This window comes from Ammospiza caudacuta, chromosome 7, assembly GCF_027887145.1.
Source record: "Ammospiza caudacuta isolate bAmmCau1 chromosome 7, bAmmCau1.pri, whole genome shotgun sequence".
Classification (NCBI taxonomy): Eukaryota; Metazoa; Chordata; class Aves; order Passeriformes; family Passerellidae; genus Ammospiza; species Ammospiza caudacuta.
The window spans coordinates 39,362,553-39,389,283 of record NC_080599.1 but is presented as its reverse complement, the minus strand read 5'-3'; the positions used below and the strand labels follow the sequence as shown (position 1 = coordinate 39,389,283).

The 26,731-nt window shown below is 41.1% G+C and overlaps 1 protein-coding gene across 2 annotated transcripts in view; it reads left to right on the top strand.

Annotated features, from left to right (window-relative positions):
- The window catches only part of GPBP1L1 (GC-rich promoter binding protein 1 like 1), a 32,161-nt gene extending 7,092 nt beyond the window's left edge, over window positions 1–25,069 (top strand). Inside the window, exons 1-12 of one of the 2 annotated variants that reach the window (XM_058808252.1) lie at window positions 880–895; window positions 7,290–8,171; window positions 8,815–8,929; window positions 9,207–9,336; window positions 9,698–9,981; window positions 12,681–12,753; window positions 13,894–14,087; window positions 17,956–18,096; window positions 21,572–21,730; window positions 22,470–22,594; window positions 23,446–23,548; window positions 23,788–25,069. In XM_058808252.1, coding sequence (XP_058664235.1) covers window positions 8,870–8,929; window positions 9,207–9,336; window positions 9,698–9,981; window positions 12,681–12,753; window positions 13,894–14,087; window positions 17,956–18,096; window positions 21,572–21,730; window positions 22,470–22,594; window positions 23,446–23,548; window positions 23,788–23,934 — 1,416 coding nt within the window. In that variant the 5' untranslated portion in view covers window positions 880–895; window positions 7,290–8,171; window positions 8,815–8,869 and the 3' untranslated portion in view covers window positions 23,935–25,069. Of the gene's footprint in view, window positions 1–879; window positions 896–7,289; window positions 8,172–8,814; window positions 8,930–9,206; window positions 9,337–9,697; window positions 9,982–12,680; window positions 12,754–13,893; window positions 14,088–17,955; window positions 18,097–21,571; window positions 21,731–22,469; window positions 22,595–23,445; window positions 23,549–23,787 lie in introns of those variants that run through there. The other variant, XM_058808254.1, reaches the window with a different exon arrangement.
- The last annotated feature ends 1,662 nt before the right edge of the window (window positions 25,070–26,731 follow it).

Sequence of the window (26,731 nt, the reverse complement as noted above, 5' to 3'; positions counted from 1 at the left end):
CTTAAGGGCATCCATGACAAGGTGCTGTGCAAGCTCCTGGCCAGAACACAGCCTTATATTGACTCCCTTGCAAAATGTCTGTAGATCAAAGTGCAGTTCAAAATAGATGTTTGATTTTGTTCCTTAAAGAGCTAAGAAGACCTTTGGATTTGATTAAAATAGTAGAATACCTTCTGCAGATTTGCAATACCTTATTTCATAAAATGCTAAAGCTGTTTGAAAGTTCAGAGCATTGTTCACATTTAAAGCCCAATACTATTTAAAATGTGTTTCTTTGGTTTGTATCAGTTGTGTCAATAGATGCACTTGTTTGAGAGAAGTGTGCAGTCCCTGAAACTCTACTCCCTGCAGCAGGGTAGAGCAGTAAACAGGTTTTAATATTTCAGGTAAATACCACAGTTCTCTAACATAAACAGTCCTAAAGACAGTTAAAGGGGCACTGGAGGGAAGTGGAATCTTCACAGGCACAGGAGAGTGGCATAAGGGGCTGACAGCATTGCCAGTGGCTGCACAGTATGAAACACACAGGAATAATTGGTGCTAGGCATAATATGTAGAAAGTCTGTGCTCTCCTATTCTGTGCTTATGAGAAGTTGAACCTTTTAGATTTTACATGTTTTAAATGGCTTTATCTTGGTATTCTTGCTGCTTTGAGGAGCGAACTCATGCAAACCCCTTGGAAGGGTTCATTTTTGATGTATCACACTTGCTGGCTGAGGGCCAGAGGCTTATCATCTTACACAGGCTTCTGTACAGGTTCCCCAGATGCTGCCTTTTCCAAAATGTGCTTTGGGCTTTTGAGTTAAGTACAACTTGCTTCCAAAGACAAGTTTGCTGGCTGTTGTATGGTAACCTTGCTTGCAGAAACTTGGATCAACAGAAGCTTGAAGGGCAGGTATCATTCAATCAATAGCATTTCTAAAGGTGGTATTTTTGTGAGTGTTCTTTTCTTGTTCTATGAAGAATCTTTTCTACAGTCCTGGAAGTCACTTTCCTGTGTTACTTGATTGTTACTCTTGTATGCCCTTGTATCTTTAATTCTGTCAGGAAAAAATCATCTCCTTACCCCTGTACTTGAGATCCCAGTATTGTATTCGCAAGAGCAGAGTGCTGAGGCTTTGTTCAGTGTGTGGTTTTGTGGGAGTATGTGTTTGTCCAGAAGTTTTGAAGGAGGTAAGACTGGGTCAGCATGACCTTGGAGAAGTGGAAAGCAAGTATGTGAAGGGACAGGTTGTTTGTGAAGCAGAGCTGTGTGAGAGATCAGTTGCAGGACTGTCAGTAGAAAAAAGGGGATTAGGACATAGATGTATGGACTTTTCTTAACCTATTTTCAGTTCATTGAAATTTGTCATCTGGTTTGTGTAAATGGTCAGGTCTGTAACCATTGGTATGATTTTCCCCCACCCCTAGCCTGTTACTCTGGAAGAACTTTTGTATGGCCAAGCTTCTGGCATGTTTTCATCTTGGAATACAGATTTATATAGCAGTGTTCTGTCTAGAATGCAAAACAGTTTTGATGACTCTGCAAGATAGATTAATTTGCTTTAAACTTAAAAAATAAGGTGTTAATCTCTCAGTAATAGCTGCTCTTCACTAAAACATTTAATATCTGTATCTGGGAAGATTTTAGTTTAGTACATGATTAACATTTTAATCTATCATTTAGTGTTCTAAAATGAGCTCATATTTCTGGAATTCTAGAAAACCTGTTATGAGTGATGCTCTGCATTTTTAGATACTAGATTTTTTTTTAGCAGCCAGATACCATTTAATCAATGGTTTTTGCAATATTTTTAATTAATAGGGCTGTCCTTTATATTTGTGCAGTCATTTTGGGGAGCTGACTGTGAGATATAATGGGAAAGAAGGGGTGGTGATGGCATCTCTGGGATATAATTCTGTTCCTGTAGCTCAGGTGTTGACCTGTGCCAGTTGTACAAGGATTCCTCTCCAAAGGGAGCTCTGCACAGACTGTGAAGGTGTGTCTACACAATTGTATTCATGGAAGTGAAAGCAAAAGGAAAGTAAGGGGTTTTTTGTAGATACTTTATTTAGGTAAACTGGAAATGAATGATCTCAGCTTGTGAGGATGTGGCTCAGAGTTGTTACAACAACTGAATGAGTTGTGCTGCAGTTGTCTTTTACAGTGAGGCCTAATAATGCATGCAGAGTTGAAGCAGAGTTGATAATTATGTTATAAATGGAGTTTGCTGGCACAGATAGCCCAGAGAAGTTGTGGATGGCTGGAAGTGAGCAACCTGGTCAAGTGGAAGGTGTCTCTTCCTATGGCAGGGGGCTGTAACTAAATGTTCTTTAATTTGTGTGCCCAAATATGATTATCTCAATGAAATGTTTATGTAAGACCAAGCCATGTTCTGTTTGGGTTTTTTTCAGGGTAGTGAAATTTATGTGAGGATTTTTGTTATCCTTAAGGAAATCTGTAGCATACTTCTGACTCTTCCAGAGTTGGACCCCAGGCTGTGGCTTCCTATTTCTGTGAATGTATTGGGTGAATTGGAGCTTATTAGAAAGAGATATTTTAGTGAGTACATATTGTAGTAATTCCTTGTTTTAAAGCAACATACACCTATTCAGTGACACTACTCCAAAAAGTAGCTAAGTGGAAAGTGGTCTGTTTTGAATGTTTGGGCATATCTGCTGGATTAAATAACTTTTAAAGAGCTTCACAGAAAGAAAACTGATGAGGGAAGTAAATTCTGTTCTGCCTTCTGCATCCATTAAATTGTTCACTAATGCTTCTGAATGCTTTTGCAACCCAGCTGACATCTGATCTTTAGGAATATTACTGAAATCCCCATTGACTTGGCTGGTTAGAAAAACAAATTTTTACTTCTTTAAAGTGAACATGTTTTATTTAGAGTAATAGATAGAAGCCCGGTGAACTAAAACTGTGGCAGGGATAGACAGGTGTTGCCCTTCTGACCTTTTACAGCTGCTATTAACTGGATTGATAAATGTGTAATGAAGGGTAAAAGTTTACTTTTATGCTGGTTTTCTGCTCAAGGTTCTTGAAAGCCTATCCCTGCATCTTCATGATTTGCTGTTGCAGGAAAGGAGAAACTGAAGTAGAGGCTGCAGTTAATAGGATCCCTGGTAGACAGCAGTGCTGAAGGGAGCTGGGGGTGTTTGCAGGGTACTGTGAAGCAGAAAAAGCACCCAGTGAAATGTGTCCATTCCAGAAATGTGGCCTGCAGTGATGTGGACAAAGGTTGGAAGCCTGAGTTCCAGGTATTCCCAGAGAGGGCTGGAGCAGCACAGGGCAGCCTGGAGCTCAGGGGACACTGCTGCTCCTTGTGCTTTTACAGCCTTGGAGGCCAAGGCAGGAGATGGGAGAGGAAGAAATAGGAAAAATGCACCACTGCTAAGGCTCATGTGTTCTGTTTCTTTGGGCTTCTGAAGTATTTTGGTCTGTTTCCAGTGCAAACTGCCATAGCTCATTGGCTCTGATTATATGGAGCTCGTCTCTCTAGGCTCGTGTTCTGGTCAGTGTAGGTCTTTCCATATTGAGCACTCCTGGGTTCCCACTGCCAGGTGTATCTGAAAAGCTCAGCTTGGCACTCAAAGCTTTAGAAACTCTGGTTTAGAGATTGTCTGATCAAGTCTGTGTTAGGAGCAGAGATGAAAGTAAACAGAAGGCTGAAAACAACCAGGCAGCTCCATTCAACTGAGGTACACAGGAACTTTATGGAAGGGTTATTGGAGAATGGGGGTTTGTCTGTGACTGCACGTGTTTCTTACTGTGGTCTGTGTCTCTTTAAATTCAATGTGGTTGTATGTTCCTTCTGTTTTCATACTTGTTTAGACAAATACACTATAAAATCTGGTATATAAAAGAACACCTGACAATTTTGTTTGACTCAGTGATAAATACCACTTTTACTTGCATGTAAAATGACATTGTGATATTTAGTTGTGAAACTTAGGCACTTAACAAGGGAAAAATACTTCTGGAACAACAAAAACTTAAGAAAATAGGTGGCTATGAAGTAGCAGTTACGGCATTTTTAATGTTACATGTAAAAAGTGATAATATAAATTGTTAACAGTTCTAGTGAACCTTTAAAAATAAGTGGAACCCATAATACAGAGTTTAATTCTTTTTCATACTTAGATTACTTACCAAAGACTTACCCATTTTGATGGGTGAAATAATATTTTGGGATAGCTGACAGGTTTTTTTTCTACACCAAAGCTCATTAAAGCAGATTTCATTGTTCTGAAAGGAGATATGCCTTTAGAGAACATTTCATTTAGTGATATTACTATTCGTTTCTCTTTTTCTGATTCTTATTACCAGAAATAATTCACATTTTAATTCATTTAAAAGGAAAGCAAGAATTAATTAGATTTGCATTGACAAGCACTTTTGTTTGCTTTTTTTTCTGGAATTGGGAGTGTCTACTGCTGATCTTTGTCCTTGTGTTTTCCATAGTGAAGCAGAGATCGGTTCGATTGAACTGTAAATGCAGTAATAGAAGAACTGAGTACTTGTCAAAGGTCATTTCAGTTCTGTGTAGCAATAGGGGAAAAATAACTGTGTTAGATATTAGGAATGCACAGGTTTGCCACTGCCATACTCCCAAATCATGAACATTTGATGCTGTTTTGGTGATGATATACCTAAAGAATAGGGTAAAGGCTAATAAGGATGATTAGTGGCATTCAGAAGGCTTCCATGGATACTTTTAGTTTGGAAGAGGCATGACTTGATGAGTCCATGTACCTTGGGTAAAATCCTGAGTATCATGAAGAACTGAATAGAATGTGGTTGGGCACTTGGGTAGCACAAGAAAACACCCAGTTGAATTTAGACTGGGTTTTTTTAATAACTCCAAGTTGACTTCTACATAAAGCACAAATAAACTGTGCCCACTCCCATTTTGGAGGCAAAAATGTATAAATGTGCCTGAAAGCAAAGCAACTGAGCAGATTTGCATAGAACTCTGATATTAAATGGTAATACAGACTCTGGCTTAAAAATCTGAGTATCCTGGGAGTCCTGATGCTGTTTGTTCTTGGTCTTGCACTTTTATTCTCAAGAATTTATTACAGAGAGGGTAATGGAGAGACTTTGGGTCTTTCCCATTAGCAATTTGTGGTGATGTTATCAGTAGAGTGGTAGGTTATGGAAGTGTCTCAGGCAGGTTGCAGATGTGCTGCTGTTGGACAGGACTCAGAATGTGTGTGAGAAGGGGGCACGTGGGCTAATCCTGGAGACCAAAGGGTTTCAGTGAACTATAATTTACAGCACTTCATCTAACAAGGGTTTTGCTTTAGCAAAATGTCTTGCGTTTAAATGTGGCGTCCTTTGTTCTCTTTGTGCTGGGACATGCCCAGGAAGGCGATGACTGAAGAGTTGTGCATGTCCCTGCTGAATTCTGGAGTCAGGTCTAGGCATTGTCCTGGGCTGCCTACTTGCACGTTAGCACTGATAAGGAACTGCCACTCATACTAACAGTGATGTCAGAATGGCAGCTCAGGAGACCCAAATCTCTGCAAGATCATCTATAAATTGTTGTAGAAAATGCTTCACCTTCACTTTGATTGTGCTGAAATATAAAGGGAAGACTCGCAGCACCACAAACTGTTGATATGGTTTTTCCTTGCCTTTTCCAAAGATCCTGGGAACCATTTTGGTAAATGGAACCTGTGGTGTTTTTATTTTGTGCTCAGACCTCATTCTTATTTCAAAACTGCAGTTCTGTGGTGTTCATTTATTTAGATACCTGAAATCCAGAGAACAGTTCTCTGTGGGCTTTCTTTAGGTCCATTTTCCACACTGCTGTGAACCATTCTCAAGGTTCATTAAATCAACTTCTTAAATTTTTTAACTTCTATCAATAGCTCAGCATAGCTTAATTGCTATACAGTTTGTTCTGAAAAGCATATTTATTCATAAGGTAATGAATCTTGTTTAAATACAGTCAACTGCATTGACTTTGTCCCTGTTTTATCTTCTTACTGCTCAAACCTTTGGTAGTAGACTTAGGAGGTCACATCTGAAGGAGTTCTGTACCTGTACAGAGTTCAGCAGGATGGGAAGTCTGTTCTGTCTGTAGCAGATGTTCCATTATGCACACTTTAATATAAAACCATGTTTCTATAGATTAGAACTTGAGTTGTTTGCAGTGTGTGACGCTCAGTAGATTGTAGCACAGGGTGGGGTGAAGGCTCACAAAGTTCCCAGGTCAGTACTGTGTGTGGCCATGAGTACTCGGCTTTTTCCTCATCTTGGCTGGTGGTTTATATGTGTTGTGAGGCTGCTTGTTCTTACTTTGGCTGCAGAAATGTGATTGTGGCTCAGAGCTTAGGTGCAGAAGTGTTTCCATCTCTCCAAACTCCTCTATACAACAGTAACATCTACAGGAAAAAAAAAAACATAAAAATGAAGGGGTTTATTAAAGGTGTGACCCAGAAGATATAAGGTGGTGATTATTTTACTGTTCCCCAGGGTGTGTTTATTTTGAGCCTTGATCAAAATCACCTTTAAAACTTACTTTAAAAGTAAAGAATGACATAACATACACAGTGAAAACCAAAACTGATCAAAGAATGGAACCATATCCAAACAAACAAAACAAACTCGAATAAGTCAAATATAAAAGCATAATAAGGCACACCTAAAGGCATCCTATGAAACAGCTGATGGCATCAAAACAGTAATAAAACTTGTCAGTTGTTTTAGGATCACCAAACTCTGTATTTGCTTCTGGTTAGGTAGGATGGTTCAAGAAAAAATGTTGTAGCAAAGTAACTCAGGTTTTGGTGTTGATGGTGGTGTTTTCCATGGAGAAGTTAATGGAATGCTATTTGTATTACTGACATCCTCTTGAGAGGGGACTCTGGCTGTACTGGAGCAGATTAGGAATGATGTGGGCATGCAGAGATGAGATTGTGGGCATTTGGAATGGCCAGGCCTACCTGCAGCCCCAAGTCTCATTATTTGAGCAGCAGGTTTTAAAATTCCTATGAAGTGTGGAATTGCTTTCATCAGCTGCATGCAGTTTCTCCAGTCTTCCCTTTATTCTGATTGGTTTTGTTGCCCTTTTGTGGACTAAATCTGTGAAGTGATCATTTAAAAGTAAAAATGCCCTTTTCAGAGACTCTTTTTTAATTAGATTATTTCAGGTTTTGTTTTGATTGGACATCAAATAGCTGTTGGCACTCACACTATAGTTGCTCAATTTCCCTTTCTGTTCTTCTCTTTAGTCAAACTTTGTCATGTTTATGCCACTTGTATTGATGGAATTGTGTTTGGTTTTTTACAGTGACTACAGTTCCTGTCTCACCTCTTTGATGGAAGAGGACTATGACCCAGAAGTGAACTCTTCACTGTAGAACAAGAAGCTCTTGTGGATTAATTGTGTCCCTTTAAAAGCAGCACCCAGTCTACAAAAAATAGAGTAGAAGAGATTATTTTTGGACCTGGCTTTTTTTTGTTCATATGACCTATGTTTCAGCATGTAAATGGTGAAAAACAGGGAGAACATTTGTGCCTGCTTCTGAGCTTTATATCAAGTAGTGCTTAGCTCTGTGGAGCATTAGCCAAGTTACGTGAAGACTAGAGTATATCCTAACATTCATTTTTTAAATATTTTACCTTTTTTTAGCAGATGTACATGATAAAAATGAAATTTATATTTTAAGAGCACTTGGGCAGATGCATCTTATTTAGATCTCGGCATTTAGGGCAAACATTTTTATGTAACATCTTTTTTCCAGAGTGTTTAGATTGATCTGCTGCAGATCATGAACTGTCCAGCAGCCTTGAGTGTATCTGTTCAGTATTAACCACGATGTTGCTCTGAATGTTGTCACGCAGACTTGACAAACCTTTTTGTAATGTAAAGGCTGATTTCTCTACTACCACGACCAGAGGAAATTTAATGAGGTGAACGTGGGCGTGGCTTTTTTAAATATAAATTACCTTCTTAGGTATCTTTTTTTTGTAGTGAGAGTGCAAAGAGAGGGTAAAATGAGCAGCTGAGGGGGTGAAGGGCGCAGTTGGCACGGAGTGCGGCCTCTCGTGCTCTGCTTCGAAACGCACTATTGCCTCAAGGCTGGCCTTCCAGAGCTCTGCACAAGGAAGGAACCAGAGGTCACTGAAGCACACAGACTGAGGACATTGGACTGCAGAGGCCAAACTCAGGGTGAGTGATCATATGTATCTGTGTTGACTTGCTTCTAGGTAAATTAAAGTTGAAAAGTAAAGCAAAATGGTGAATTGGAGAATCTTCCACAAAAAAAGGTGGAATTCAGCTATACGGTGCAATAGTGAAATGTTCATAATTTTGAGCAGTAACAATTGCTGTGATACGTTGGAAAGAACATAGCGGTGCAGGAGCTGGCATATGATTGTCTTTCAGGTCTCTGATCTACTTTGAATGTCTCTTAACATCACCAGTTGGTCATATTTGATTTACAGCCTCTGGAATAAAACATGCAGACTGTGAGGCAATGAAGGATTGTACCCCAAATTCTGTCATGTCTTGATTTTTACATCTGCCTTGTATGGCTTTGCTTTGCCATTGGTTCTGTTTTCTTCCCCCTCCACACCCATTCTGTCATGAACCTCATGGGTGTGTTAATTGTAAACTGGAAGTAACTGGAACTGTTGAAATTCTTACCTGTTTCAGTCAGAGGAACAAAGCAGGAGAAGAAAAATTATCAAGTATAATACAAAAAACTTCAGCACTTTACCCCTCCTATCTATATGGGCCAAACATTGAGAGATAAATTGTATTATTATTTCAGTTTGCATAAGTTGACAGGGAATGTTCTTCTCATTTACAGAGCCTGGCCATGAGGTTTGATGCCTCATTTTATTGAAGGGAGACACTGGACCTAAATGGCGCAGCATGACTTTGTTCCTGCCTGGCTTAACTTCTCAACACCACAGTCAACCAAGGTAACATTAATACAGATCAGCTCCTTTCACAGCTGTGGCCATGGGTAAGATCAGTGTGTTGGTTTCTGTGTGAGACTGGTGGATTTGTGAGCTGTTCTGATCCCATCCAGGCTCGTTGATGTTGCTGGCTGATCAATGCAGTTATGGATGCTGTATTGAAAACTGATACAGGAATGTGGGGGTTGCTGGTTTTTTCACTTAGCCAAATGTCACTGCTGGGCTGACAGGCTCCTGGAGAGTCCAAATGAGTGCTTCATTACATGTTTACTTTCTGCAGTCCCCTGCAGCCACCTTTGAGAAACATGGAGAGCATCTTCCACGGGGAGAGGGCCGCTTTGGCGTGAGCCGCAGGAGACACAACTCTTCCGATGGATTTTTCAATAATGGGCCCCTCCGGACTGCGGGAGGTGAGTAAGGATCAGAGTGCAGCCTGAGAGCAAACAGTCTGAAATATTCTACAGAATGAGAAATTCAGCAGAATAGAAACATTTTCCTAAACTGTACCTGTTCAAAGCATCCTGTGAGGAAGTTGTGCTATTTTCTTCTCCTCTGCAATGTGCTCAGGCCTTAAGAGGTTTTCATAGTAGCTGTATGTGCATTGTGTGGCTTGATTTGTTTTCTGATATAATCACACAGTACTTAATAAGTACAGCTCAGCAGTTCCTTAGTGAGCACTGGCTGAACAACAAGAAAAACAACCTGATATTTCCAGTATTCTGCATACCGTGTTGATATTTTTAATTTGCATCCTTATCTCTTTTTGTTCAGACTGCTGGCATCAGCCGTCCCTTCTCCGCCATGATTCTGTAGATTCTGGTGTTTCTAAAGGAGCTCATGTTGGGCTGTCTGGCAGCCAGCCTGGCTGGCATGGTCCCTCACGGGGCCATGATGGTGTGAGCCAGCGTGGAGGAGGAGGAACTGGAGTTCATCGCCACTGGAATGGCAACTTCCATTCTCGGAAAAGTTCCGCCTTTCAAGAAAAGCTGCCTGTTGAATCCAGGGAAGAGAAGAAGGAAGATAAAGAGCATTTGCAGTTTGAGGAGGAAGACTTTGTAAGTGTGTAGCTTCTCACTAGAAGTGGAAGGTGTGAGAAATGGCTTTTCAATCTCGTTTGCATTAGCATTGATAGGTGGTGAGGATCTAGAATTGCATTCCGTACATGACAAATTTAACAAAATTATTCTGGCACTGATAGGATGCTGACTGGTACCCAGAGCCCTCAGGACTTGAAGACCTGTTGGATTATGAGGTTTGGCTCATATGTTTTGCCAAATGGTTATTGTGAACTGAAGGCATTGTAACATTCAAACCAGGTCCTCCGTGAAACCCGTAAGGTGACAGAGGAAGAGTAGTTGTATTGACTTTGTGGCTTTGCTTACAAAGCCTTTTTTTTGCTGCTAGAAATACATCTGTTCAGTTTATCTTCAGTCTGCCTGCTTCAGTCTTCCTGTCTCCTTCACTCTGATATGTGTTGGTGTTTGTGATAACCTTCCCAAGCTTGTTCATGACATGCTCAGACTTTAGCCACCATCTGCCTTGAATCTTCTGGAACAGTGTTATCAGAAATGTTTTCCTCTCTCTCTGTTAATCTGTGGATCAGGGTTTCTTGAGCCATTTCTTCCATCAGCATCTCCAGATGACCAAATTTCTTCTTACTCGGCATTTTGATTCATGTGGTATTATCAGTATGATAGTCTCTTACATCCTGGCTCTATTTTTACTGGAATATCTTTAGTTTTTCAAACTTTATCAAACAGTACTTCAATTTACAGCTTTCATCCTTACCATGTGCCTTCCTTAATGCTAATGCTTTGAGAGATGTGCACCTTTTCTGCTTTCTCTTTTCAATTTAATTCTATTTCTCCTGACCCCTGAAGAGTGTTATATTATCAGACCACGTGTTTTTCTTTCTGCATCTATTTCTTGCTGTCTCTAGGCTCTTCTTGACCAGTGTAATGAGAATATCCTCTGTAAGGTTCTGGTAACTCTGTCCCTTCCCCTAATGCAGTTCTTCTGTCTTCATCTTCAGTGCTAAAGTCTTTACTGCCTCCTGTCATGAGAGATTCTGGTGATACTGTGCACACTTGTGTGTATCATCATGATGAGATTTTTGCTGTCTTATTCAGCATTTGTCTCTGGAAGGTTGTTCACAGCTAAAATTGCTGTGGCAGTTTGATGGCTTCTGCTCAGGAATTTACGAGTCAGAGTGAAATTCTTGAATACCCACAGCTGCTTCAGGCCAAAATCCAGAGCCTACACTTAAATTGCCACAGGAGGTAGTTTGATTTAAGCTGCTGGGGTTTTTTTCAGTGAAGGGCCTGGGAAGTGATTGCATGCTCTTGTTCAGCTGCTGCTGCTTTGAGCAAGAGCCTGCATCACAGAGTGGTTAACAGCTGGAGAGTGGGAATAAAGCTTGTGTGTAGATTTCTACTCGCTGATTTCTCAAGTATATTGTAATTCAGGCTTTCTATAAGCCTGTTTTTGTGACTGTCAAAAGTCTGTTGAAATCTAGAAATATTACCATGATTGCAACTGTGCAATCTCTTGTTGTCTATCTTGGTCTAAATCTTTCTTCCATGTACTTCATTCTCCTCTTCAGTGCCTTGATGAGTGCCCTCCCCAGCTACATGGCTGTTTCTTCTCTAATTGTTGCTCTCATATTTTGCTCTCATAATACCACAACTGGCTAGCAGCAAGCTTTGTTTAGTAACTCTGTACTGTCTCTGCCATAGGGTGAAACTGATGTATGCTGTGGTTAAGTGTGTAGCTGTTGGGCCTGACAACACTTTTCCTGAGAGGTCTGCAAAGCAGGCTGTTTGTCTAAGTGTGAGCACCCCTGCAGTAAAACTGACCTGTAGCTAAAAATTGAAGCACTTAAACAGAGGAGTTTCTGGAGACTGAGGCGGGAATTTATGCCATGGTGTGACATTTTTTCCTTACTCTTACAGAACAGAAGTACCTACTATTTCAGATGCTCACTATTACAGAGTTATGCTGTCACCATAGTAACTGACATGTGAGGAATTCATTAAAAAGAGGAAAAAGACGGCTGTATTTTGAACTGAGGTTATTTGGGACAGGGAAAGAGGAATAGCTAATCAAGAGCACTTGTCATTGAGTGCTTAGATTTTATTCACTCTGCTTTGAGCTTGGACATGTCTATAGTTGTTCCACCAAATTGAATTGTGAAACTGAATCTCATGTAAGTGTGCAGAGAGCACTGAGTCTGCATGCACTCTTGTCCTAAAAAGTGCACTCTGAGGTTTCATACAAATTTAAATGTAGCTTTTTTTTGTTGTTAGTAAATATATTCCTTTACATTATGAATCTAGTATTGCTTTGGGGTGTTTTTTTAATTGGCTCATGCATAATTATTGTACTAAAATACTTATGACATTAGGATAGATTCTTCATTTACTAATGATGTGGATTCTATTTTATTTTTTGAGCTGCTGATCAAATACCTAATTTTTTAATACATGTACTGGTTGGTAGAATCTACTTAATTATAGTAGAAGACTAAAGGAGTTATCCTGAACCCTCTGGTAGTTCCATTGCAAATACAGCAGAAACCAAGGAGAAGGCAAACTCGATTTTCTGATGATTTGTGGCAAAGCACTCTCTTCCACTTCAGCTGCTGTTCAGAGAAACCTACCCATCCTCTGGGTTCCTGGAAGCAAAATGTCAATACTGATTCTTTTTTTGTTATATGTGATATAACAATGTATTCATTTACATTGGTTTTTTACAGCCATCTTTGAATCCAGAAGCTGGAAGACAGAACAACCAGAACAAACCTTTAGGGACACCTTCTGGAGTATGGGGTAGGTAAAGGTCACTGTACACAAAGCTGATGACAGAGCAGAAAGTTGTAACTGGTGTTTAAATGCTGGGTTTTTCACTGAAAAATATTTTAAAAATTTAAGTGAAGCAGACAGTTTACTGCTTTCTGTCCTTTGCTGTTTTCCTCCCACAATCTTCCCTAATCTCTTGGCCTTTTTGTCTATTTGAAACTGTGCTTGTCTTGTCATAAAAAAAGAGCCAGTGGCAGTAATGTCACTGTTCTGTGTTTGCTTCCTGTGGTGCTGCAGTTACAGTTTCACACAGGCATCACTTGAAGGGCAGAGCAGATTGGAGTGAACTAGACATTAGTTCCTGACTTGGGATCTACATAGTGGAAATACAGCAAAGCTGTCATAGTTCTGTGCTTTGTGTTTAGTTGATTTTTTTAAACTCACAACAGCCTTGCTTTTGATCCTGATGTACTCTGTGAATCTATGCCTTTAAAAAAAGTGAAACAAGGTACCAATTCTGGCAGTTAAACACAGATTTGTTAATAACTAGTTGGATTAGTTGGGTTAGATACTGTAAATAGTACAAATGCAAAAGAAACTCAGAAACACTTCTTGCAATACTGTTGGGTTGTATTCTTTTTGCATGTTTGTCAGGTAGCTGTTGTTCTGTTCAAAACTTAATGACAGCATATTTATAGGGCATTTATCTGTTTATACTATTAGTATTTTTTAAATTGTTATGCTCCTGGAAATATGTTTATTTGGCCTAAGAAGCATTAACTGTGCTGGTTTGTAAAAGCAGTGTGTCTTTTGAGGTATAGGTTATGTAAATATTTTTGCTGTGTTAGTGAACTAAAGCTGATCCATGGTTGCTCAAAAAAATACTCATACCTGTTCTGATTTCTGTAGAATGGTGCAAGGCTGTTAACTGATGTCACTGTAGGTTTTTCCTTTCAGCATCAAGGGAGCTGTTGTGTTTGAATTAGAAAAGATTGTGTTTAGCTATCCACATCCAGTATCTTCTCTCAGAGCTGAAACAAAAGAGCAGCTGATGGTCTCAGAATCAGATGTGCAGTGTCTAAGATGGAGAGGGAGGAACTGGACCAGTGTACTGAAGCTGTTCTGAAACTGGATATTTGTGTTTCAGAATCTCTTGTTCTGTTTTTACAGAAAACCCCCCTAGTGCCAAGCAACCTACCAAGATGCTGGTCATCAAAAAGGTTTCAAAAGAGGATCCTTCCGCCGCCTTCTCAGCTGCATTTACATCACCTGTTTCTCACCTGGCAAATGGCAACAAAGCCACCACCATTGTCCCAAGTGTCTACAAAAATCTGGTTCCTAAACCTGCAGCTCCTCCTTCCAAGGTACAGGGTGTTCCAACCAAATTAGTGAGCTGCAGATCAAAGGAATCAACTTCCCAACAAGTAGCAGGAGTTGGAATCCAGTAGTTTCTGGGCAGTGGCTTTTACAGTAGAGATCTATTTGCTACTAAAGTTGTTGTTCTCTGTTAAAATGCCTTTGGGGTTTGTCCATAGGGAGAGCTAACCTCTGACTGCACTGCTGTCTATTTGAATGGGTATGTCCTCATGCATGAGACAAATCCTTATCTTAATAAGACAAAATGAGCACTGCTGGAGAGGTGGAATGTGTGCTGCTCTGTGCTTGAACTGTTCACATGACTACCTTGAAAACTCTTTATTGGGTTACAATACTTTGATGTGTCCAGAACAATAGAGGCAAAGATCAGATTAGATTGTAACATCCTGCAATTCAGGTGTAATTTAGTTGAGCCTTAAAAACAATCTGGAAAAGCCATGGAGTTTGTGCTGTAGTTCTTTTACTGAAGGAAATACAGTCGTGCTAAAAAAAAAAAAGTGGGGTTTTTTTCCTTAGTTCTAGGCTTAGTCTTGCCCATTTCTCTGTAGAAACAACATGTATAGATGCATTAGAAATTTTGAAGAATTAATAGTAAAAGTATTTTAAAAACTAAAAAAAAAGTTAGCTGGGTTATTCTTTAAAGAGATGTCCAAATACTTTGAGTTCTAAAATGTATTAATTACTAATGCTGGCTGTGGCATTCCAACAAAATCTTCCCTATGATTACAGTAGAAAATTCTTAACACACTTGAAAGATAAAAACAAAAAAAGAGTCCCCCAGCTTCTTTTTGTAAGAAAGCAAGTTTAGATCTTCTTCCTCTTTTGTAAATTTTTGTTAATTCAAGTTAAATTCTGCCAGCTACAGAAAAAAATTGTAGTGGTTAAAATTATTATCAAATAATCCTGTCTAAACATTTAATTTTACAGCTGATCTACTTCTTGGTAAAATGGGATTAATTGACCCATTAGAAAGGGTGTTTATAAGGAGTTTTTCATTCCACACACAGTTTTCAGTGCATGTATGTTCTTGTTTAGAATAGGTAAACAAAATGCAATTTTTAATGAGTAAGGAGCCTGCTGTGGCTTTTATTTTTGCTTTTACAGCTTGATTGATACATGTGTAGATACAGCCTGACCTGGGTTAAGTCTGGATGTTTTGTGTGTTCTTTGAAACAAAAGGCCAGAGATACAGTTTCTGACCAGACTGTTAGATTGTCTCTGGCTTCAAAGTAAACAAAATTTTAGTGAACCACAGTGCATTCAGCTTGTCTGTGTTACTGGCTGTTGGATGCAAAGATAATTTCTGAGGTCTGAAAATTAGTGCTATACCAATGTAGAGATTGAGAGATGAAAATGCACTTCTGAAAGTTATGGGAATGTGTGTTGTTACTGCTGGTCATGATATACCCATTGCATTACAATGTAGAATTTGGGCATAAAAATCTGCTTAGCTAATGTAGCAGCTTTAGGAGAAGCTACAACAAGTGCAACAGTAATTGCACAGCCAGTTGCTTCTTGCAGCTTGCTGTGCAATTACTGTTGCATTCTGAAGCCCGTGGACAGAGGGTTTTCATTAATTCAGTCAAGGAGAGCTACTCTCTAAGCTTTTGCTAACCATGTTCTGAAATTAGACTATGTAGGTTTTGATTCTTCAGATAAAAAGAATACATTATTCAGTGCTCACAGTTGGAATAAAACTGACTGTGATCTGAAGGTTCAGCATCCATCAAAAGATAGTGGTAGGGCTTTTCTTTTTTAGCTTGTTTTACATGTGACATAGTTCATTTGCATTCCAGATCGTTAATCTGTATTTAAATCAGAGATTATGGAATATGTAGTGGTATCTGCCTAAGTTCCCTTTTAGTTAAGTTTTTACTTCACTGAATCCAGTAGGCCTGAATTACACCTGGATTTATACATTAAATATTGTAGTATTGATAAAAAAGGAAATGTTCTTTGGCTAATGGAAAAGGTATTAATTTTTTTAGATCAGTCACATTAAGCAGGCTATAAATATGTACTGAGTGATTTAGCTGCTAATTTCTAAGGGTTTACACACTTAGGTGGTGCTGTGATTAGTGGGGCAGTGTGATATTCCTCGGTGGTTGGAGTGGGAAGAATTATCTGATGTCATCAACAGTGCTTTTGTTAATGAATGGTGACCATTAGCAAAACCCAAAGGTGGAGTATCAGCATATCCTTAGCCAGAAAAGCTGTGTGCATTGATGCCTTTTTAAAGTCACAGCTTTAAAGCAGCTGTGGTAGGATGCATTAGCCTGAAGACTTCTAGAAAGTTATCCAGGAATTGCAGTGCATAAAGTTGTAGAGGAGTCAAAACATTCCTTTCCACAAAGTCAGCAGTATTGGAAAGCTGTCACAGGAAAACTGAATGAAAAATGATTTTGTTAAGTTGTACCAAGTAGTTCAGAAAGGAAGAGAACTGATGGCAGTGAAACAAGTGTGTTCTTTCTGGCTAGTGGAGATGGACAGTAGCTCAGTAAGGCCATCCATGAAGGTCACACTCAGCCATGCAGGGAAAGCAAGAGGGGTCAGTCTGTGGATCTGTCTGAGCTGGGAGCTGCCCCTTTGTGGAAACCTGGAGAACAGCACTGGGCAGCTGAGAGTGGGAATGGGAAAGTGCAACCCTGGAGCTGTGGAGAGAAACTTCTTGTCAGAGTCATATTGCACCCTGATTTTAGTACAGGCAGTAAATATTGTGCAGATCAGGAGATTTCTGAGGTTTAAAGGGGATGTTTTTAATGTGTGCTGTGAGTGCCATAGAATCTATTTGATACTGTGGGATGCTCATTTTTAAGTTAGAATGAAGGAGTAAAGCTGATGGCCTCCCCGTGCAATGTATTTTTTTTAAAAATTCATAGAACACAGTAGACAGTGACAACATACTGAAATAGTGCCTCTGTTCTCATTGCTGGCAGATTGCAAGATCTGTTGCATATCAGATTTAGCTGAATCCCATTTGTGCCTGAATTATTTTACAAGTGACTTGAAGCTGGCTTCAGAAGTCCAGTGGGTCAAAGGAACCTGTGTGCTTTAATGTTCTGACAGAGTCTTGCTAGTGCTACTTGGTACAAGTTTCTTCTTAGGATTGTTTTTGTAGACTCTCACTTCACTGTGTTTGTCCCTGACTGATAAGAGAGCAAGAACAACATTCCAAGTAACAAAAACTTATCTTGAAGTCTTTGCTCTTCAGCCAAATGACCAGTATATTCAAAGGGATACTGCAGAGGGTATCCAGGCCAAAACAGCAAGTGATCCTGCCCTGTAATAAATTGGCTGCTTTTGCTTCTTTTTCTTGTTATTGTTGCTAAGTTGGTGCAATTATGGACATTTTCAGGGCCCTAGGAAATAAATAATTTTCATTCTCACTCTAAACAAAACTACTGCATGATGATCTTCACACAGGGAAACTTCCTGTCAAGTGATTGGAAGCCTTGTTTTGTGGTGTGCAGTGTCCTCCTAAGAAATGTCATTTTAATTGGGATTTTTTTTTATTTCCCATCTGTGGGTAGCTGTAAGGTGAATTGCTTTACACAGTTGTGATTCCAATTAATGAAGGGCAATGCTGGATTTTCTCTGTGAGCTCTTAATGGTGTTTTACTGAAGGATGGTGCCCATGAACCAGAATTGTGTGTGATTTGGGGAAAACAGAAGATGCCAGGGGAAAACAACGGGTGTTGAAACAAACGTGTTGAGACTGCTGTTGAAAAGGGAAGAAGAAGAGGAAATTCATACAACAGACAACACAATGTTGCTTATTTCTTTCAATACTTGCAAGCAGCCCCTTCTCATGCCTTACCGTTTACTGCTCTGTGTTTTGTGTTCTCTTCAATACAGCCAAGCCCATGGAAAGCCAACAGAAGTGAACATAAACCAGGCTCGCTGTCCTCCACCCGTGACTCTGCCTTTACCAGTCCAGTGTCTGTAACCAAACCAGCGGTACTGGCAAGCGGCTCAGTCCTCACCTCTCCCAAAGAGGTAAGGGTTGGGCTTGGGGATAGGCTGGGAGCTTTTGTACCTATCACCTACTAGAGCATAAACTCTAGTTTATGATAAAGCCCTCTCTGCATGTGGTACGTACCTTTGCACCCTTGAGGGATGACTCACTTGTACATTCTTAGCGCATTCTGCCACATCAGTGATACACTAAAAGAAATAAAAATGGGGTTTATCTATCTGTAAAGCCATTGATGTTTGTTCAACTGTATTAGAATTTCCTTCCAGGAAAAAAAAAATGTGCTAATGCCTTAAGTGGTGTTGTGTAACAAGACATGCGTCAGCTTGGTGTTATGGGAGTGCAGACACCAAGAACTGATGTGAATAGGTAGGCAAATTGATTCCCATGATGTTTTTCAGTATAGGAAAGGAAGGGGAAGGAAGGTGATCTGCCTAATTTCCTTTCTCTGGAACAACAGCACAAGCACTCAGATCTGAGGGGGCTGAAAGAGTTTAACATGTGTACATATGACTTTTCAGCTACAGTATCTCTTTTTAATTTTGACATTGGAAGGAGGTAATCTGCTGACTTGCCCCTAGTTTTGGTCTGAAGTATAGAAAGAACCTTGAAATACAAATCTCTTAATATTTCAGCAATATCTGTGACAGAGCACAAGAAAAAATATGGAAATAGACTGTGGTAAATTCCTGGCCAGTGCCAGCTGCTCTTTACAGGTTTGACTTTATGATCTCGGAAGTCTTTTCCAACCTTAATGATTTTGTGATTCTGTAAATGATGATTCACAACATCTGAAATTAACTTGTTTTAACTGTAAAATTTGTGGATTTTTCTAGTTGTGCACTTGTCTTGTTCTGTTATAGGCATTACTTCTAAAATAAGGCCTTGTCATGTTTATGATTCTCTGCTTTGCAGACTTTACTTTGCAGCAACCTGCGCTTTTCTGCCTTGGCCAGAGCTGAGTGTACAAGCAGTCATTAAAGGCAACAGTTAATACACAGGCACCTGTCACTTTGACAGGTAGATCTTACACTCTGTTTCTTTCCTTTACCTTGCTTTTCTCTCTCTTTAGACCAAGTTCTTTGTGCTGCTGACAGCTTTCCTTTTGTGTAATGCACAGCACAGTATGGACAGTGTAAATATGTAAATTTCAACAGGCTTTCACCTCAGCAGGCGGGAGAGAGGTGTTCACTTTTTATCATACAGGAGTAATGCAAGTGTTTCCTTCACCTGCCCCCAAGAGGGTCTTCTGTGAAGCTCCAGTCAGTGAAAATGTTGGGTACCAACCTGAGAGCTAAACATAAAGGGCTTAAAAATTACTTCCAACTGAACTGGATACTTGCAATACATTTTTCATTGAATCTGTTGGAGATTGAGATTATGAAAACACAGGTCTGTGGCCAGCAGATAGTACTGCAATCCTGGTTGTCCAGGACTACTACACTTTGTCTCTGGCTTTTTGTTTCTGAAAGGGGGCAAATGCATCTCCTTCAGAAGTGGTAAAAATAGCACCTTTATTCATAAGAGGCCACAGTGTGTTGAAAACTAAAAGGGTGCCAAGTAACACTGGCCCTGTCCCTTACAAGCCAGTCTAAGACAACCAAGCTCACAATACAGCCTGAGTTCTTAAAATGAATTTAGGATGACTTTTCTGGAAGAGTAGCCATCTGTGTTACATAGACATCAGAACAAATCTGAGGTGATGTGTAGTGCTCTCCTTCATAAAAAACCAAACACACACAAAAAAAAAAGCAAAAAGACTGAGATGCCTTATGTTTCAGTCAAAAGGCTCAGCTTACTTTAGAAGAGATGCCAGTTTACTATTTTAGTGCTAAAGAAGAATATTTTGTAAAACATAGCCCTTCTACAAAAAGTTATGCATAAAACCAGAATTGAGGTGAAATTCATTCCCTTTCAGAAATCTGTTGTTTCTAAACTTGAGCTGTAATTGTCTTCCCCTGAGGTGTAGAAATTAAGTTTTAGTACCTCAGTAGTTTATTAGAGATTAAAACAGCCACTAGCAAAGAGTTCAAGTTGAGTATTTCAGATTACCAGAAGACATGTAATTTTAGTCTCCTTTGTTCATTGTTACCTTCTGTCACTGCAGTCAAACTAATAGTTACATTGAGAGCTTAATTTCACTCTTGTGTTGGCTTTTTATCATGATAGTTGCAGTCATTCATTAGCTCTGTTACAACTGCTGATTTGTTTCTTACTGTGTTGAATTAGACAAAATCTGGAAGGTCTGCCTGAGAAATTACTTCCAGGCTGCACTTACTTCCTTGCAGGCATTATTTCACACCAGTGTTTCACATGCAACAGCCATTGGAAATACAAGCAGCAGTTACTGCCTTGTTTTTGGTCTAGTTCTCTTGATCTTTGCTCAGAGCAGTGAGTGTGATAAAAATTTTTGGCACAGGAGATTCATTTTGAAGAGCCTGAATTTGCAACCTTCCCCCGCAGCTTAAAAAAAGTGTGTGGGGAGAAAAACACTGCAAACTTGAGGAAATTTTACTGGTTTAATCTTGATTTCTTAAAAATCAAAGCATGAACATGAAGAAAAAGTAGTTTTGCATGCAAGATTCCGGTGTCAGTTACCCATAATAATGATTAAATTCCTCATTGTTTTAGAGTAGCCAGACATGAACTCCAGCAGGAAGTTAAGATAGTGGGAACTTTCCCATAACATGTTTGTAGGTTCCTTTTGTGTGCCCAGTCAAAACATGGAACAGATAAAATTGAAAGCTCACCTTGGTTAGCAGTGCTCCTATTGCAGGATCATGGCCAGATACTGCCAGTGGGCCTGGTTCACAGACTCCAGATTATTAAGAAAGCTTGAACATTGTGGAAGAGCCCAGGAGGTTTCCTTGTGTTCCTGCACTGAGCTGAGCAGGTTTCCCACAGGCTCCAGGGCTGTCTGTGTCTGGCTCTGCACTGAACCATCTGGGCTGAGTGCACAGAGGCAGCAGCTGGCAGCATTCTCTCCAGGGGAGGATTCCAAGGCTGTGGCTGCCTGTTTGCACCCAGCTGTGGTTAGTTAAGGATGTGACCACTCCCTGAAAGGAGATTACCCTCCCATAGCTTAATTTCAGGGTAGAGTCTGTTAGGATGACTTAAAACGCAAATATGAACTGAGTCTGATCTGCTTCATTTGTTAATTTTTGTAGGGCAGGAATCCTGCATGAAGTTTTTTGCCCTAATGGTCTGTTGTAGGCACCAGCTTGTTACATTACAAAGGAACAAAAGCATATTCATGGCCATGTGAATTTTCTTCCTAGGGGAAGAAAAGAAATTGAGTTGATAATAATAGATGGGAGAAGTGAATGTGCAGCACCCATTGGTATTTTGATGGGAATTTGACATTAAGTTGAGGTTTTTGAGGGGTCAGGAGCCACCCAAGGAATTGATGAGTGTTTGAAAGGTGTAAGCACAGCCTCTGAAGAGGCCTCAGGCTGGCAGCAGTGCAGTTTGATGTCTGTGTTCTCCCTCCCTGTGCAGAGTCCTTCCAGCACCACCCCTCCCATCGAGATCTGCTCCTCACGCCTGACGAAGCTGATGCGCCGGACCACTGACAAAAAGAGCGAATTCCTGAAGGCACTGAAGGATGATAGAAATGGGGAGATAACAGAAAACAGGGAATGTGACAAGCTGGATGATGTAAGATCACTGTCCTTGCCGTGTATACAATCATTTCTGTTGAAGGAGTTGGGGCTGAAAAAGCCCTGAGCAGTGCATGTAATTCAGGCTCTGGAAGAGGAAGGGAATGACTCCCACTGGTCTGGCATACCTGCCAGGGGAAATAGTGCACAGCAGTGATGGGGGGAGATGTGTAGCACAGTGAAATGCAAGTGGATAAGTAATAAATGAGGTGGAAGGGAAGGTCACAGACATTGAAGGCAATCTAGATTTTTTGCAAGGATTCTTTAAGGAGAGGAACGGTATCATATTTTAACATCTCAAGTTGCTTTCCAACTTCCCTGTCAAACTACATACACAGAAAAGTAGAATTTTGTGCTTGTGAAAGGTGCAGGAATGTGGCTCAAGTTTCAGAGGCTCAGACCAGACCCCCAAATGTATAGATCTGTGCCTTAATGTGCATGTAATGTGTGTCCTTGGGAGCATTTAATTCTCATTTTTATTGCTGTCACTCTGAGCTGCTGGTGATGGCTTTGCAATGCCAGCACTCACTCCCTTGGCACAGCAGCACAGGCCACCAAATGTCCTTCGTCCTGTGTTGTCCTGTCACAGCCAGGTACATGTTGCTGCAGCTTCTGTGAAAAACACTGGCTCAAGGTGAAAGGCTTGGCTGGACTTTCAAAGGCAGAAGCTTGAACTTGGAACTGTGCTGTTGGCACGGTCTGTGCAAGCACACTTTGATGGTTTTATTTTTCTTTAGATGGAGAGCAGCAGCACACCAGAACCAAAGGAAAACTGGGAAGAGAACTGCCATCAGAATGGCCTTTCTCTCCCTTTGCCAGAGGAGGGGGAAAACCTCTCCCATTCGTTGGAAGCAGAACACAGGTGAGTCAATGGCAGAATAGTGTCTGGAGTAAGGGAGAGTGAATCCTTGGGCTGTGTGGGGAGAAGGAAACAATTTTGAGGAAAACTATTTTTGGGAAGCAGCAGTGGCTGTGTTTCTATGGGAAAGGAGGTGTGTGGGCTTTGTGACTAGTACTGGACTGGGTGGGGTCTTATTGAAAGTAAAACAAAACACCAATGACAGATGAGCCAAGGCTTTACCAAGGTCTGTAATTAAATTCCAGTGCTTCTTTAATGCCACACCGCCGTGTGTTAATGCTGCCTAGAGATATTTATCTGCCCACAGTGGGAGTCAGTGTGAACCAAGGGTGATTCTGGTTAATTTGCAAGCAGGTGTCCTAAATGTAATGATTTGAAGACACACACCACACTTTGTTTGCACTTAAAATACTCTTGTGCTCCTTTATATGCTGTAAAACTGGAGGAGAGTTAGGAAAATATTTACCAGGTATCTCAGGCTGTATCTCACGTCAGTGAGTAAGCAGTGTGAGCATCTGGTGCAAGCAGATAGTAAGGTTCAGGAGATTCTGAGCTGTGATATTGGCTTGGTTGCCTTCAGTGTCCTTGAGTTAGAATTTCAAATCCCTGCCTTCCACCAGGCTGGTTATGTACCCATTGTACAGCGCTGCTGATGGTTAAATATTTGTAAAGGACATTGAAAAATGGTGGGTAAACACAAAGGAATGTTGAAGTGGTCTGTGATAGAGAAGATTCCCTGGTGAATTTGGAGTGATTTACTACAAAACCTTGCTTTTCATAGACAAAGTGTTCCTTCCTTTGCCATTGTTCCCTTGCTTTAGTTCCCATGCCCCTTTTATTTTCTCCACAATCAGGTTATTGAAAGAAATGGGATGGCAGGAATATCCTGAAAATGATGAAAACTACCTTCCCCTCACGGAGGATGAGCTCAAAGAGTTCCAGATTAAATCAGAGCAGGTATGTTTACAGCTCTTGCTACTTGTGACTGCTCTTCTTCCTCTCCTTTCTCAAAGGCTTGTTCTTAAGCGTGCTCAGCAGGACCAAGCATTTAAGGGAGAATGTAGTAGAATGGATGATTCTGCATTATCCATGTGTGTACACACAGTTAAATGTGGCATTCATGTCCACCACAGAGGGTTGGTGACAGTTACTCTCCACACTTCTGCTCGTTTTAAAACTTCCTTTCATTCCTACAGCGAAGAAGAAACGGATTTGGGAAGAACGGATTTCTGCAGGGCCGCGGCTCCAGCCTGTTGTTCCACTGGGGAAGCACTTTTAAGACAAAGATTGAGGACTCAGACACAGAAACAAGTAGCAGCGAAACGTCAGATGACGATGCCTGAAACTGGGCACAATAAAATTAAAATAAATAAAACCAACCCAATAAACTCAGTTCATAGTTCAACACGTGTTTGGGGTTGTATAAACTAAACAGAGTTTATTCTGTCTCCAGTCTGTTCAGTTTTTTCTTTTGTTGTTGATACTTCATGCACAAGGGAAATAATTGTATCCCAAAGAAGAGAGAAATTGGCTTCTTTAGCTTTTTCTTTTGGTTTTGCCCTAATGCTTACTAGAAGTTTGTGCAGCTAGCAAATTTTGACAAAAATCCCTTGTGGGGCAGTGCACAAGTTCAGTCGTGTGAGCAGGACACAAGTGGCTGACTGATCTCTGCAACAACAAGCTTCTAACAGTGCCGCCGCATTGCCCAGCGCGCGGTAACGGTGTGCTAAAACAATCATTGTCGATGACAAAATGGCTTTTGAAGTTCTAATTATGTTAAATTAATGCTAATAACATGAATATTTTATTTTATTTTATTTTTTTGGCGGCTCGGGGAGCTTCATCACTTAACCAGGCGTTTGTGGTTTTCTTTTTTTTTTTTTTTTGGGTACAGCTGTAAAATATTTGGATATAGGAATTGTTTGTGTTCTTCTTCTTGCAGCCTTGATATTCAGGGTGGATTGTAAAATATAAATTTTTTGTGAGATTTCAAAGATTAAGATTATTTTGATAACATTATTTACAGATTTTAAAAAGTGACTATCACATTGAGTCTGTATGAGGGGGAAAAACTACTGCATCAAAAATAACTAACTTGGAATAAATATTTTGCATCAGTTTGCCAATTCTAATTGTCTTTCTTATGTAAGAGAAGCTTTCCTCTAAGGGACCTGCAACTTTGGGGGTTCAGTAGCACTGGGGATAAACAGTTTCTTCTCCCGCTCTATTTTTCCACTTGGCAAACATTGCTGTAGTGCTCAGACTGCAGGAGCTGAACTCTTCCTTTAAGAAGGGAGAGGGAGAACAATGCTGAGATGACAGTCCATATCTGGGGATTTTTTTTAAAGAATATAATTCAAAATTATCTTCTACTAAAGCAGTTTGCTTTTTTTTCCGCTTCATACAAAATGGTGAAGCTCGACCGGTCGGTGTCACTTGTTCCTAGTGCAATGCTGCTGTTTATGTTCACAACGTGGCAAGGGAATGTCTGAATCCAAAGCTGTTTTCATTGAAATCTTTTTTAAAAATTCATGAAAACATTTCTATTAGATTAAAAAGAATTTTACAAACAACTCAGTTGTGGCCTAAGCTATTTTAGTGTCTGGTGTAAGTTCAGCTTGTGCACAAAGGTTTTGGATTGGAAAGTGCTCCGGGGTTGTGCAGTGTTTGCAGGGGGGTTGGACAGAGTCACACAAAACCTGGTCTTGCTGACCTGAGGGGGTTTGACCCAAGGTTGTTCTTAACCCATTTCTGGCCAGGCAGAGAGGACAGAGGTGTAAGAAAATGATAATGTTTAGTCCTGAATCTTTGCATCTGGATCCAAGGGCGCACGCTCAGCATTATCGGGTGTAAGTCTGCTACCTGTGCTTCTAGCTCCTGCTGGCTCTGCAGTGAACCCCAGAGGAGAGGGGCAGTGGGGCATTTCTTCATCCCTGTGCTCTGGAAACCAGGGTCCAGGGGCTGAGGCTGCTTGGGAGGAGCTGGGGCTCCTGTACGACTTTGCACAAACTATCTTGTTCCTTCTGAATATTCAACCACTGCTTTTGTCTGGAAGAGCCTATCCATTTTTTAAAATTTAACTTCCTATATCCTATATTTAAACCAAGTTATGCAGATGTGTGTGCTCTGATCTCAAGAACTGGGGTAAATTTAAAAACCCCTTCACCTGAGATCCATGCTAACATCCACTTGGACTGGGGGAATTTGATTGCTGAGCGCTCTGGAGTGGAACCAGCCTGGCCTGTGTGTGCCAGGAGCTCCTTGTGCTTCACCTGACCCTTCTGTGGGCTGTGCAGGGTTTAAACATCAATGAAACTTTGGAAGTGGCAGTGGCAGCCCCTGGGTGAGCCTGGCAGGGCAAGTCCCCATCCATCAAATGGCAGCTTTTTCCTGAGCAAATACTGAGTACCACTGGCAGTGAGGTGAGGGGAAAAGCTGGCAGGGACTTGCCAGGCAGAGCTCACGTGGGTGCAAGGATGGAATACAGGGAGCTTTTTAGGGAAAAAGAGCAGGGCCTGGACACCTGTGGCAGGAAAGGGTAGAAGGAGCTATTTCACCTCTCTGTAGAGGTTCCCATTAGCTTAAATTCTGCTAAAGTGGCAGCTGCTGCAAGGTGGGCAAGGGGCACTCCTGGCCAGCGCCAGGGCAAGCATGGCTGTCAGTGAGCACTTTGTAACCTCAGAGGGACACGGGGCAGCAGGGCCTCCCTCATCTTGTTTTCTGTGGATTGCTCTGGTGCCTCAGCGATATTTTTCCCCATTGCGGTGCCCGTGGTAAACAGTGGGAATGTCCTGGGCTGGGGGCGGGGCCCTCCAGCGTCCAGCGTAGCAACAGTGGCTTCAAACACTGCAGCCACGGCCACCAGCAGGTCTGTGCACACTTCCAGCCTGTCCCGGGGTACCAGCCCCGCGGGGGACCCCCTCTGCCTGTCAGGATGGCCTCCCCGAGTGACTCCACTCGCTCTGCTTCCCAGGGTGTTGGACATGGGGCCCTTCCTCTGCCCCCGCTGCCGCTTGGCGTTCAGCTCCCGACCGCTGCTGCGGGTGCACATGGAGAAGCTGTGCCTCGGGCCCACGGCACCCGGCGGCTCCTGCCTCCGTGGGGGGAACCCTCTGCCTGCAGAGGGAGCGCAGGGCACGG